This window comes from Suncus etruscus, chromosome 2, assembly GCF_024139225.1.
Source record: "Suncus etruscus isolate mSunEtr1 chromosome 2, mSunEtr1.pri.cur, whole genome shotgun sequence".
Lineage (NCBI taxonomy): Eukaryota > Metazoa > Chordata > Mammalia > Eulipotyphla > Soricidae > Suncus > Suncus etruscus.
In genome coordinates, this window is record NC_064849.1 from 39,965,456 (window position 1) to 39,978,805 (window position 13,350).

General features: G+C 36.1%; 1 protein-coding gene across 1 annotated transcript in view; it reads left to right on the forward strand.

Annotated features, from left to right (window-relative positions):
* The window catches only part of NIN (ninein), a 111,402-nt gene extending 99,941 nt beyond the window's left edge, over window positions 1-11,461 (forward strand). Inside the window, exons 28-30 of the mRNA XM_049767664.1 lie at window positions 3,717-3,917; window positions 8,371-8,484; window positions 11,155-11,461. Coding sequence (XP_049623621.1) covers window positions 3,717-3,917; window positions 8,371-8,484; window positions 11,155-11,364 — 525 coding nt within the window. The 3' untranslated portion in view covers window positions 11,365-11,461. The remainder of the gene's footprint in view (window positions 1-3,716; window positions 3,918-8,370; window positions 8,485-11,154) is intronic.
* Window positions 11,462-13,350: the final 1,889 nt, after the last annotated feature.

Sequence of the window (13,350 nt, forward strand, 5' to 3'; positions counted from 1 at the left end):
AAACAAAACTTATGAACGAATTTTTATGCACACTGCATATATCTTATTTTGCAATGAAGAAACAAAACAGATACAAATACAATATGTGGCCGGCAGGCCATAGTTTGAGGACCACTGAAATTTTATACACTGAATGAACTTATAAAACAATTTGTGTGCAAATCTACCTTAATGTGTAAAGAGCTCATTGTGGTACTTTGCTTTGGGGTAGGTAAATAATAGTTGATTTATCCAACATTTAGTGAACTATAACATCTACATAAGATAATGAGGCCTAGACAGAAAAATGCCTTTTTGTGCTCTGAGTAAAAATATTTTAAAGACAGAACAATTGAAAAAGATAAGTAAATATTATTTTTATGAAACTGAACCCATAAGAGGTTTTCTTTAATTTTAAGTAAATGCTTTGCCTTTAAATAAAGTATGAGCAAACAGATTACGCTGACATTTAAATGACCGTTGAGGTTTCTGACCAGCTTTTGTTCTGTTTCATTTACTAATAGGGAGATTGCTAGAACTATATTTAGTAATATCCAAGCCATTTTACTTCCTCTGACAGCATATAATAAGTGTTCAAGAGCCTGGAGTTGCAGGTTGTATTTAGATGTAAATATTCTTTTCTGATGAAATAATTATATGTGTTGATGAATTAGAGATCTGAAGTCTAATAGAAAACTGAAAATTAAGAGTATACTTTATTTCTGTGAGATCCAATCTCAGTGCTTTGTCAATAAGCTACTTCTCCCACCTGCCCTTGTTGGCCTCAGAAACCCCGCTTCTTTGCCAAACCCGCTTTAATTTGTCTTTGTAAGCAATTTCCTCCTATTCTTTCTCTCCCTGATCTTATAGTAAATACTTGGTAATGGGTGGGGAAACTGCATATTCTTGGCACTGGAGTGGAATAACTAAAGACAAAGGTAAATTTTCACTTAGAATATTAAATTTAAAAAATCTTCTGGGGCCGGCAAGGTGGTGCTAGAGGTAAGCCTTGCAAGTGCTAGCCAAGGAAGGACCACGGTTCGGTCCCCCCGGCGTCCCACATGGAACCCCCCAAGCCAGGGGCAATTTCTGAGCGCTTAGCCAGGAGTAACCCCTGAGCATCAAACGGGTGTGGCCCGAAAAACAAAACAAAAAAATCTCCACTATTCTGATGAAACTTTCATTAGGAAATATGAACTCCTAACTCTTATGTAGATACATGCAAATTGGATTTTTTAGAAGTCTTTTTGAAACACAATTAGCATGCTATATAATTCACCTGCTTAAACGATATAACTTAGTGACTTTTGATGCATTTCTTTTTAAATTACTAGAAATACATAGTAGAATTTGCCATTTTAACTGTTGAAGTGTACAGCTTGATGACTGTTTTACAACTGTCACAATTTCTCTTTCTCCTAAACAGAACCATTTAATAAATAATCTTTTTTAATAGTAACTGCCCAATTTCTACACCAATACCTTTGCAAATCTGATTTTTCTTTTTTGTAAGGAACACACATCAGTGCTAAGAGACCTGGGTCTTCAATTGTGTCAGGGTGCTGGTATGACAGCTTGGTATTTGGACTGGTGCTAGAGGCCTTGCAGATCTGGGAGCCATCAGGACTGTACCCAGCAAAGTGCTGGGGACCTGTAGCTAGTGGTTGAACTTTGGGGGCTCGGGATATGCTTCATATTTTTGAGTCAGAGTCCCAGCCACCAATATATGTATTTGTTATCTCTTTAGAGCAGGCCATTTCTGAGGATGTGTGGTGATTTTTGCACCGTTGTTCTCTGCCCAGGTCACCTGAGGAATAGATGACAGGGATTTTCATCAGGCTTGAGTGAAAGCCAGTGGGAAGGCATAGAGATTATTCCTGGCAGGGATGTTGCTGATCAAAGTAGGATTGGCCATATGCAAGGCAAACACTTGCACCTTTGTACTATCTCTCAGCTCAGAAATGAAATAATTTTACTCCCACCTATACTCCAGGGTTTGTTTTTTTTTTTGAACTATATGAGAATGGGTTCTAGAAACAATTCACTTTGAATGTTAATGTTTAATAACATAGGTCACAGGCTATATCAGTAGCTTTCTAGTCTGCTATGTTCTTTTGTTAGCCAATAGTTTAGATGTTTAAAAAAATAATTTTGTTGTTTGCATTCAGGCCTCCAACTAACCCAGTATAGAATATCAGTAGACCCAGTCTCAGCTCGACCTATGTCATCCAAATAGTTAACTTGCACAGGTATAAGTAAAGATGGCAAACTTGATTATTTTAGGTGGCTATCAGGCTTAAAGCTCTAAAACATTTTACTTTCTAGCATGTATATACAAAGAAATTGAGTGCTTTATAAGTGTGTCCTTTCTTACTGAAATTGTTGATAGGCTGAATTTATACTGTTCTATTTTTATAACTCACACTTCTTTTCTTTCCTTTTTTCATAACTGTGATTTTCTTTTGTTTTCCTTTTGTCTGTGACTAATATTTACCTAGAACTCTGTGGTTGGAACTAACAGAGAAGGGTGCAGCTCTCTGCCTGAAATAGTGTGTGAAGGTAGAAAATTCTGTTTTCAATAAATTCCGTATCATGGAGACATCTCCTTAAACTTGTTCGTGCAATCATTTCTACTGATTTTTAAAGTTCATAATGTGTATTATGGTAAGAGCCAATATTCATTTTTATTTTACTTCAACTGTGAATCCTCTGCTAATATTTACATTAAGATTCTCCTCAGTCTTTCAGACTTGAGAATCATCTTGCTGAGAAAAATCGGAAAGGGAGGGTAGTCAAAGTTCTTCATATTATTTATTCCTGAAAATAAAGGGGTGGGTTTTCTGAATCTCACTAAAAGTTTTTCAAAATGGGTAATATCCCATCTCAGAAATTTTGTTTGAAGGAAATGGATAGTGGCTCTGAAGTTTTATGATAGCATTTATCAAGCTGAGTTTTGGTGGGCCATCTTTCCTTCTCCCTGCCTGTTGTCTGTTAGTCCTGGCTTGTTGCATGCCTTCGTTGAATCCTAGGTTTGCTGAATGTGTCGACAGATGTGAAGTGGCATGCTTCAACAGCCCTGTGCGGTGCCTTCTCCTTCTCCACACCCCAATTTTGTTGATACACATGATTTGTGTTACATATACCATTTCCTCATGATCTTGAGCAAATACTTTAATTCCCAGATGGTCTGCAATATCACTTCATGTGTGCCAAAATAGCCTATCTTACTGTGCTCTGTAATTTTAGAGTATAATATTGATTAAACTAAGATAAGCTAAATTTTTAGATAACTCTTCAAAAATATTGCTAGCTTGGAAAACACATAATCCATGAACCTTTTGCCCTTAAGAATTGTGAGAGGTAAGTAAAACCCAAAAGTTTTTCCTTCTTTGTCCAATCCCACTTCCCTCTAAAAAAATCAAAAGAAGAAAAACCCTCTAGTGTAAGGGGAAAAAATGAGTAGAAATCAGACATCATATACATCAAACTCCATAATCACTTGAAAGTAATGATGTAAAATTTAAAGTCTAAAACTCTTAAGAAAGACTCATTAATTATATTATCTCCAGTGCGGAATGACTGCACATTTACTTCCTACTACACACACAGTACTATTTTCAGTGTTGTGTTAATGAGAGATCACTCACTAATGCAGTGGCCTTCTTTGCCTGATTTTCTAAGGGTAACTTTGTGATCAAAGGCACAGAAGCTAATCAGGGCTTTGTCTTCTCCTCCAGATGCAGCGTCTGAAGTCCACTGCGATGATTAACCCAACCCCTCATATTTGGGATTTGCCCCTGCTTCAGCAGCAAGCCTGTCCGATGGTGCCCAGGGAGCAATTTCTGCAGCTTCAACAACAGCTGTTGCAAGCAGAAAAGACAAATCAGTGCCTACAGGAAGAACTCAACAACAGAACCTCTGAAACAAACACACCACAGGTATGAAACCTTCTGGTAGCAATCCCAGATAATCTGATTTAATTTCACCTATTTAAAAAAAATTTTTTTTTTTTGGTTTTTTGGGTCACACTGGCAGTGCTCAGGAGTTTTTCCTGGTTCTATGCTCAGAAATCTCTCCTGGCAGGCTCAGGGAACCATATGGGATGCTGGGATTTGAACCACCGACCTTCTGCATAAAAGGCAAATGCCTTACCTCCATGCTATCTCTCTGGCCCCAACCTATTTAAAGTTTTATCTGTTAAAAGATGGGGATAAAGAACCCAAGTCTTATTCAGTGCTACACCTTTCCTATGCTTACCAAAACACAGGTCCATAGTGTTGTTTTGGGTTTTGTTTCTTTGTTTGTTTGTTTTGGGTGTTTTTTTGTTTTTGTTTTTGAGTCACACCCTGTGGGCTCAGGGGTTACTCCTGGCTCCGCACTCAGAAATCGGTTTTGCCAGGCACCATATGGGATGCTGGAATTTGAACCACTGTCTGTCCTGGATGAGCTGCATGCAAGGCAAATGCCCTATAGCTGTGCTATCTCTCTGGCCCCACAGTGCTATTTTAGTATAGGTTTTAGGGTGCTGCTTTTGAAACTTCAGCTTCTAAGCTGAGAAAGTGCTCTAGGACACCTTTGAATACTTGTACTTAATATTGATTTATTAGAATCACTTGAGCATAGTGCACAAATGACTTAGCAGTCTTTTCTGGTGCCAAAAATATTACAGAATTCAAGTGAGGTTTTGGATATGCACTGATCATAAAGCAAAGCATCCTAGAGGCATAAAGCCAGCTGAGGCCCAAAACATTCACAAATGGGGACTTTTTATAATAAGCAAAGTAGAAGTCAGTGACTTTTGGCTGAAATAGTTCACTTAACTGTTGTTTTTTTTAATAAAGATCTCCCCTTTGAATGAATGTTATCTCAGTGCATTACCAAATACATTTAATTACTAGAAGTTCATACATACATACATACATACATACATACATACATACATACATACATACATACATACATACATACATAAAGTGTTTGATTTGTTGTTATTTTTTAGAAGTCTTTATTTGGTCCTGCACTCTTAGTATTTTCATAATTATGAGAATAATTTATTTTAAATATACATTAGTTTAAAGAAGTCTATGTTTTTTCTGTTTTGAATGCTCTTCTGATTTCAAGCATCTTGCTTCTCAGTTGACACTTGAAAAGGAACTTTCTCAACTCTTTAATTCTTTCTAAGTGGCTTTGCAAGTCACAGTAGTACTTTAATCATATATCGGAGCAGTTTTCTGTTTTCTGTTCAAACAGATGAAATTTGTTAAAAAAAATTTTTTGTCTTTTGGGTTGGAGAGATGACTCAAAGGGCTGGAACACAGGTTTAGCATGGAAATGGAATTTCCCACATTTATTCTCCCTCACTGAATGTTCTCCCAAGCACAGCCTGAACACAGCTGGGTATGGCCTCCAAACTACGTACAGATTTTGTCTTTTAAAAAAAAGCCATGTTTGAAAAGTTTTCTACTTCAATTTCCAAAATATTAAAATTCTTTGATTAAAATTGTTATGGTGGGACACTGGATAAATATTTCAACTTTTCATTACAGAATTAAATGCTAAACCCTGAGCCAGTTTTTAATAGGCATTTAAAACCAAATGATAGGCTAAGATCAGGCTAAGATTCTACTCATTGTGATCTCATGCACATTGTTTTCAAAACATGTTCTCCCATACCACCCACCAATGATTAAAAATATTTTAAGTATCTTTTTAATATAATTACTTCAAGATTAGATAACCAAAACTTAATCGCTGTTTATTTAACTAAAAGAAAAGAAATTCCTCCACCAGCTAGCAAGGTAGATTACTGCTTACTGTCACTCACATTCTAGAAACCAAGTTGGCATTAATTTTAAGAACACAGATTATTACTGGAATCTGCATGTTATCTCTCTGTGTGTAGTGACGTGAGTTCTCTTCCTTTGTGTTGCTATGCTTGCATTTGTTGTGTTAATGTGAGTGTTTTTAAAAAGCGTGTGTATGAAAATTTTTTAATGTGTGAGTTTAGACTCTTCCCCAAAAACCAATCTTGACCTCAGGGTGAAGTGTTCCACTTGCCTTCTTTCTCTAGGCTTTGCTACCGGAGCAGCGAGCAGTGCATGCAGATTCCTACAGAAGGATTGGGCACCTATGAAACTGGGCTGCTATTGATGGCATTTCTTACCATGGCAGATACTCAAATGCACGCTCATATCCACTGCACACCCTCCACACACATCACACCAACACAGAGACATAACTGAGAAATATTTTGGAATCAAGTGCTCTTTTAAATCATCATTATTTATTATTGTTATTGTTGTTAAACCTTTGCAGTATTATGTCTCTTATTTATTTATTTATTTATTTATTTATTTATTTAGAAGTAAAAGGTTTGTGAATCAAATTCACAAAATTCATCTTGTTAAAAAAAAATCAGTGTAGTTTGACCATTGAAAGGATGTGGATTTGGGATTCTTGAAAGAACATATTCTAATATATTTTCTCATATTCCATATGCTGTAACTATTTTTAACAAAAGGTACTACTTTTATATATGGAATTTGAAGAACATCAGGGTTATTTATACCATTTTGTATAAGATGTATGATACTTTTTAACAGGGAAAGAAAATTTTGATGAAACAATAAAGTAAACTTGAAATATATGACTGCCTTTGTTTGTACTCTTTTCCCATTCTTTTGCCATGTTTCTACATTCTTTGAATTAGTTTTATGTTGTGGGGTTTTTGCTTTGTTTCTTTTTTTTGCTGTGTTTCTTAAGGACAGGTAGTATTCAAGCATTTTCAAAACTTTTTTTTTTTTTTTTTGGTTTTTGGGCTACCCTTGGTGATGCTCAGAAATTGCTCCTGGCTTGAGGGACCATATGACACACTGGGGGATCTAACTGTGGTTCATCCTAGGTCAGCCGCATGCAGGGCAAATGCCCTACCGCTGCGCCACCACTCCGGCCCCACATTTTCAAAACTTTTATGGTTGAACTTTAAAGAGTCATTAAGAAAACACGGGACTTTATTTTAAGCTGGATGCTCTCAATTTTTCATCTAATTTCTTGAAATTTATATTGGACTTTTTGCTAGCTACAATTTTGTCTTCAAATTCTGTGGCTTAGAATATTCTTTTATGCTTGAATAAAAGCAGGTATTTACTATCAAAACAGAGGTTGCCTTTCCACACATATTAATCATTCTCTATACTTTTCAAAACATCCAGAATTTTATTTTTTGATTTGGTTTTTGGATTACACTCAGTAGTGCTCAGGAGTTACTCAAAAATCGCTCCTGGCAGGCACAGTGTACCGTATGGGTTTCCAGGGATCGAACCTGAGTTCATCCCCCGTCGACCATGTGCAAGGCAAATGCTCTACTGCTATGCTATCGCTCCAGCCCCAAATCCAGAGTATTTTTGAAGGTAGATTATATCATTAATAATTGATATCTAAATTTTAATAAAATATTTAAAGAGCCTTTTAAAATGTGAAATTCCTTTTGTATACATTCATGTGGGAGATAAGGACGGGCAATCAATCTCACTTGAAATCGGCCCCAGTTTGCTGTGTTCCACCAAGCCCACCAAGTCCTTCCTCACTATGGTAGAAGACGAGGAGAAGCCTGAACACTCCTCTTTCTCTACTTTATTTATAGCTGTCAGAAGAAGATAATGTTTAGTTTTAAATGCATTCTATGAAAAACCCTTTCTTCAGCCCAGATGATGGCGTCACATGGACCAAACTGGGGAAAAATGTCTAAGCATAACTGACAGAGACTGATCATCATGAAGAAATGCTGACACTCAGTAATTAGTGGGAAGTGCTAAGCCATCCTGAATAAAGTCAGCTTTTGTTTTGTAATTGAGAGATTGATAGCATTACAGAGACCTCAGTCATAGGAGGTTGACCATATTTGAACACTGATTTTGGATACTAATTTTTTGTTTGTTTTTGGACCACACACACCATGGCTCTGGGCTCAGAAATCATTCTGGCAGACTCGGGAGGCCATATGAGTTGTCGGGAATCAAACCGAGGTTGGCTTCTTACAAGGCAAATACCCTACCCACTGTGCTATTGCTCCGACCCCTGGATACCAATTTTACTATAAGTACATATATGTATTACCTTAAAGGTTTTCAGAATTGTTTTTTATTTTATCTCAGGGGAAGATGGTAATCCAGGTAAGATATTTTTTATCTTTGATTCTCTCTACTATAGGTTACCTTTCTCATATGAGAAAAAACAGAGTTCAGAAATTCCATTTCATCAGTAATTCACCCTTCCTGTTACCAAGAACAACATCCTTTATCTAGGCATCTTGTGGGAGGGAAATAAACTGCTAGTGTTTTCTGTTTAGTGTGGCATGATTTTCAAATAATGCAATTTTCCCCTTCCCCTCAGGAAAACCAGGAACAGTTGGTAACTGCCATGGAGGAAAGAATGATAGAAGTTGAACAGAAATTGAAACTGGTGAAAAGGCTTCTTCAGGAGAAAGTGAATCAGCTCAAAGAACAAGTGAGCCTCCCAGGTCATCTCTACCCATCCATCTCACTTTCCATTTTTAACAGCAGTCCTGTACTCTTCTATTGCCACTAACTTTTGTTGTTTCATAAAGGCAAACTCTTATAACTGGATACAAAAGAGTTTAGAAGTCACTTTCCTTAAATTAAAGTCTTCTCTTCTTCATCACTATTTCCAAAAATCTATTAGACATGAATTTTTGTCCATAATTTTCAAAATGTATATTGCTAACAGGTACTCACATAGACCTAAAGCATTTTCTAAAGAATTTCATGCACTCGATTTTTACAAATAGTTTGTTCTGTCAAAGATAGGAAATGTTACTTTAAAGAAGAAGAGAACTTAGTTTAAAAAAGAAAACATGAGGGCCCGGAGAGATAGCACAGAGGTGTTTGCCTTGCAAGCAGCCGATCCAGGACCAAAGGTGGTTGGTTCGAATCCCGGTGTCCCATATGGTCCCCCGTGCCTGCCAGGAGCTATTTCTGAGCAGATAGCCAGGAGTAATTAATCCCTGAGCACCGCCGGGTGTGGCCCAAAAACCAAAAACCAAAAAACAAAAACAAAAAAAAAAAACAAAAGAAAACATGAAAGTAAAAAGGAACTTTAGCTTTCCTTTTAGCAACAAGAAACAATCAAGGAGTACTATGGCACATTATAACCAGATCCTAGAAATCAGTATTTACATACTATAGAAATGATCTCTGAAAGTATAGTCTTGAAAGCAGTATTTAAACAAGAATCCAGATCCTGAATTTTGTAACGTCTGAGAAACCTTACTCTTTAATTCCGCTGTGAAGGCTATGGCCTCTGTTTTGAAAGCATTTGCTTATGCACTGAAGAGCCCTACAAAAAAGGATTACTCTAGACAATTATGAGAGCTGCTCTGGAAACTGAAATTGAGATAAACTGGTGGGGAGCTGAGTTAGTATGAGGACAACATAGAAAATGCACACCTGGTCATCTCAAAGTGGCTCTCAATAAGATAGCATATAGCTTCATTCTTCAACCTTTCTGTACTTGCAGACTGGCACCTGTCCTGTATACTGGTCCACAGACTGTCAATTAAAACCAACACCAGTGGCTTTAAATCTTTCTACACCTGTGGACCAGCACCATGAATTAACTGATGGTCGGATAATACTGAGTAGAACAAGGAAAAGACCTTAATATACAATGAAGTGAGAAGGTCCTATATAATAATAATTTATTGATTAAATTCTCTGTAATCATTAACTATTGCTAAATTGTTGATTTTAATATTAAATAAAGGGTCCTAGTCTAAGCATTAGAAATTCAACAATAAACAAAATTTTTGCCATACAAATTTAGTTTGTCTACAAAATAGCAAGCATTTGGATAGCTCTTACGTTCAAAACTTTGAAAAATGGGATACAGTATCTTCAGAAAAAGGGAACACACAGGGCATACTTTAACTCAGGGATTTATAGAAAGACTGAAGTTCTACTACACTGGGTCTTGGTGGTGGTTTAGGGTTTAAATAGGAAAGAAATGTGGGAAGGGCACTCTAAACTCAGGGCCAATGACAACATATGGGATATGGATATCTGCAAATGTATTGGCATCAACAATTCATACTGTCCTGAGAGAAGAAGATACCAGAGAGATAGAGAGAAGGAAGTGGAGTCAAGTAATAGAAGGCCTTATGTACTGAGCTGTGGGATTAGAATTTCATTCAGTAGGTGAAGAGCTGTCAAAGTAATGCTTGTCAGTTACCTCGTTTCTGGCTTAAGTATCAATTTTTATCACTATACTTTGCAATATTTATTAGGTAATCAATAACTTATTATATTAGATTTTCTATTCCTTATTTCCTTAAGCTTTTATACTTTCGGTTCCCTTCCTTGAAACCACATGAATAGTGAGCAAGGAAAAAGAGATTAGGGGCCAGAGCGATAGCACAGCAGTAAGGCATTTGCCTTGCACGCAGCCAACACAGGATGGACCCCGGTTTGAATCCCAGCATCCCCTGAGCCTGCCAGGAGTGACTTCTGAATGATGAGCCAGAAGTAACCCCTGAGCACCACCGACTGTGACCCCCCCCCCCTCAAAAAGGAAAGGAAAAAGAGATAAGAAAGTACCTAATAAAAGCTGCTGACATGGCTTCCCTCCTAATCTAGAAGATTGTATTTACTGTTGTACTAACTAGGCTCAACTGCAAAGGGAGTAGAGTTAAGTAAAGAAAGTAATTGCCAAATTTTTCTTTGTTTATAACAATTTGGGTCAAACTTAAAAATTAATCATGATAAAGTTATGAATGGAAAAAACTTAAACTTCAGTTACTAAAACAGAATTAAATAAAGTTCACACTGTATTTCACACTGTATTTTTAGTACCCAAGAAACTAAATTATAAAAGCATTTTTATGTTTTTAGAAAATCAGTGAAATGACAGTAGGTAGAAATGACTCGTTTTAAATATAAAATATCACTATTATCGTATTACTGACTTTCAAAAACATACATAAAATAGCTGGTATAAGTAGATTTACTCTTCCATTCCTGGTAACAGATCTGATGCTAGAACTAGGTTGTAAAATAAAAGGATATAATTGATAAATGTCAAATGCCTTCATGAATAGTTACACAGTCAGATCTTTAAAGAATCACAAATGTGGAGTTAAAATGTTTCTGGTTCTGTTTCTAGCTTTGCAAGAATACCAAAGCAGACGCAATGGTGAAGGATTTATATGTTGAAAATGCCCAGTTGTTAAAAGCTTTGGAAATGACTGAACAGCGACAAAAAACTGCAGAGAAGAAAAATTACCTCCTAGAAGAGAAGATTGCCAACCTCAGTAATATCGTCAGGAATCTGACACCAGCACCACTAACTTCTACACCTCCTTTGAGGTCCTAGTAAAGCCAAAGGATACTTTCTTATTCATGCACTTTTCCTGAAATGTGTAGTGCATTTCAGTAGATTCTCTTTACCCTTTTTTTAATATGCTTAATGGCTTAAAAAATTGTCATTAATTTATCTAAACTTCACTGCAAAGAGAATTCAATGGACAGAGCTCTTGCTTTGCATGTAGAATGCCCAAATTCAGACCCTGACACTGCCTGGCTCCCTGAGCATTAGCAAGTATGGCCCCTGAGCATAGATCAAGGAATAGCTTACAAAGAATGATGGGTATGACTCAAAAACAAACCAAGATGTTCTAAGTCAACCAGTATGGAAATTGCAAACAAGCATTCACATTAGAATTATGACCAAGTTTTGAATTTCAAAAAAAATAAGTCTTTAATCAAGTGGTAGTCTCAAAGAAGGTAGACATATACAAATAGTTTAAGAACCATAAAACTTAACTTTGAGTATTTTAAAAATCACTATTATGTACACATTTTATCTGTAAATTTGAGAAATTTTAAGTTTGAAATGTTATTCATTACTGGATATTTTGGTTGGTTTGGTTTTAGTTTGGTTTTGGGGTCACACTCGCAGGTACTCAGAGGTCCAGGTGGTGTTGGGGATCAAAATCAGGCCATTTCCATGCAAAATATGTGCTCAGCTCTTAGCTCTTAATCTTTGAACCTCATTGGTGTTTTGAACTTTATTTTTAAACCAAGTTTCTATCTTCATAAAGGTTAAAAATACTGAAAAGTCATTCTGTTTCTAATAGATTTGATTTTTCTAAGCTGTTACTTTTTAATAAGGGTAACCTCACTAAAGTCTGAAGAAACACAGTCTGTAGTACTATGCCTTCTAATGTGTGTGACTGTACTACCATTCTTTGTATATCATAGATATAAAATTGATTGATTCAACTGCATGATTAACTAATGATAAACTTTATGAAACACCCTTTTCTTTAAAACTTTCATTGCTAGCATGTTTTCTTGGAAATGGATAAAACTACATTCTTAAAGCATACAAAGTCTAAGAAAAATACCAAATAATACTTTGAAGTTGACAACTAATATTAATAAGCAAACCGTGTGGATTTTTTTGTCTCTCAAGTCTTGGAGTTCGTGGAAGGACATTTGGAATTGCCTCAAAGAACTCAGGGAACAAAACTTTAAAAACTCTTCCTGAAATACTGTAAGGCCTCTTTAACAGTTTAAAATGTATAAACCATGTAACCTTATTTATTTGTCTGCTGTTTGCAACTATTGTGGAATTTTTATTTTTATATTTTTATTACATTTTATCTTCTGGGGAAAAAGAGCCTTAATTTAAGAGTTAAAAATCTCTACTAACTTTTGGAAAAACTACTCTTTATTTGTTTATTGTAAGTCAATTTTTTTTTTTGGTTTATGGGCCACACCCAGTGGTACTCTGTGGTTATTCCTGGCTCTGTGCTCAGAATTCATTCCTGGCAAGCTCTGGGGACCATATAGGATGCTGGGATCGAACCTGGGTCAGCCGTGTGCAAAGCAAATGCCCTATCCATTGTGCTATCATTTCGGCCCCAGTAGGTCAAATTTTCTACCCTCCTTTTTCTTCTATACCTCAAATTAATCATAAGAATTTATTACTCTGATTAATATTAGTGTGCCATTTGTGGTAGTAAGAAAAAGCAAAATACAATATTCTTCATTCAGTTTGAATATCAGTACTTTACAGAACAATCAGACATGTTAGAGCAAGTAAATTGCTGCATTCTCGGAATGAATGAAAGCTCTGTGTCTAGCCTACTTCTGTCAGCAGTTGATGACAGAACTTGCACTTACTTAGTGCAAGATGATAATGAAGTTCATTAGGCCACCTTATTGTTTCATGGGAAAGTAATTAGGTCAGAAAAATTGGTAATCTTGTTTATTGGATTAAAATTTTCCAAAAAAATCTGCAGCTTTGAATTTTCAGAAACTACAACAGCAAAATCAAATGCTGATTTGTACAAAG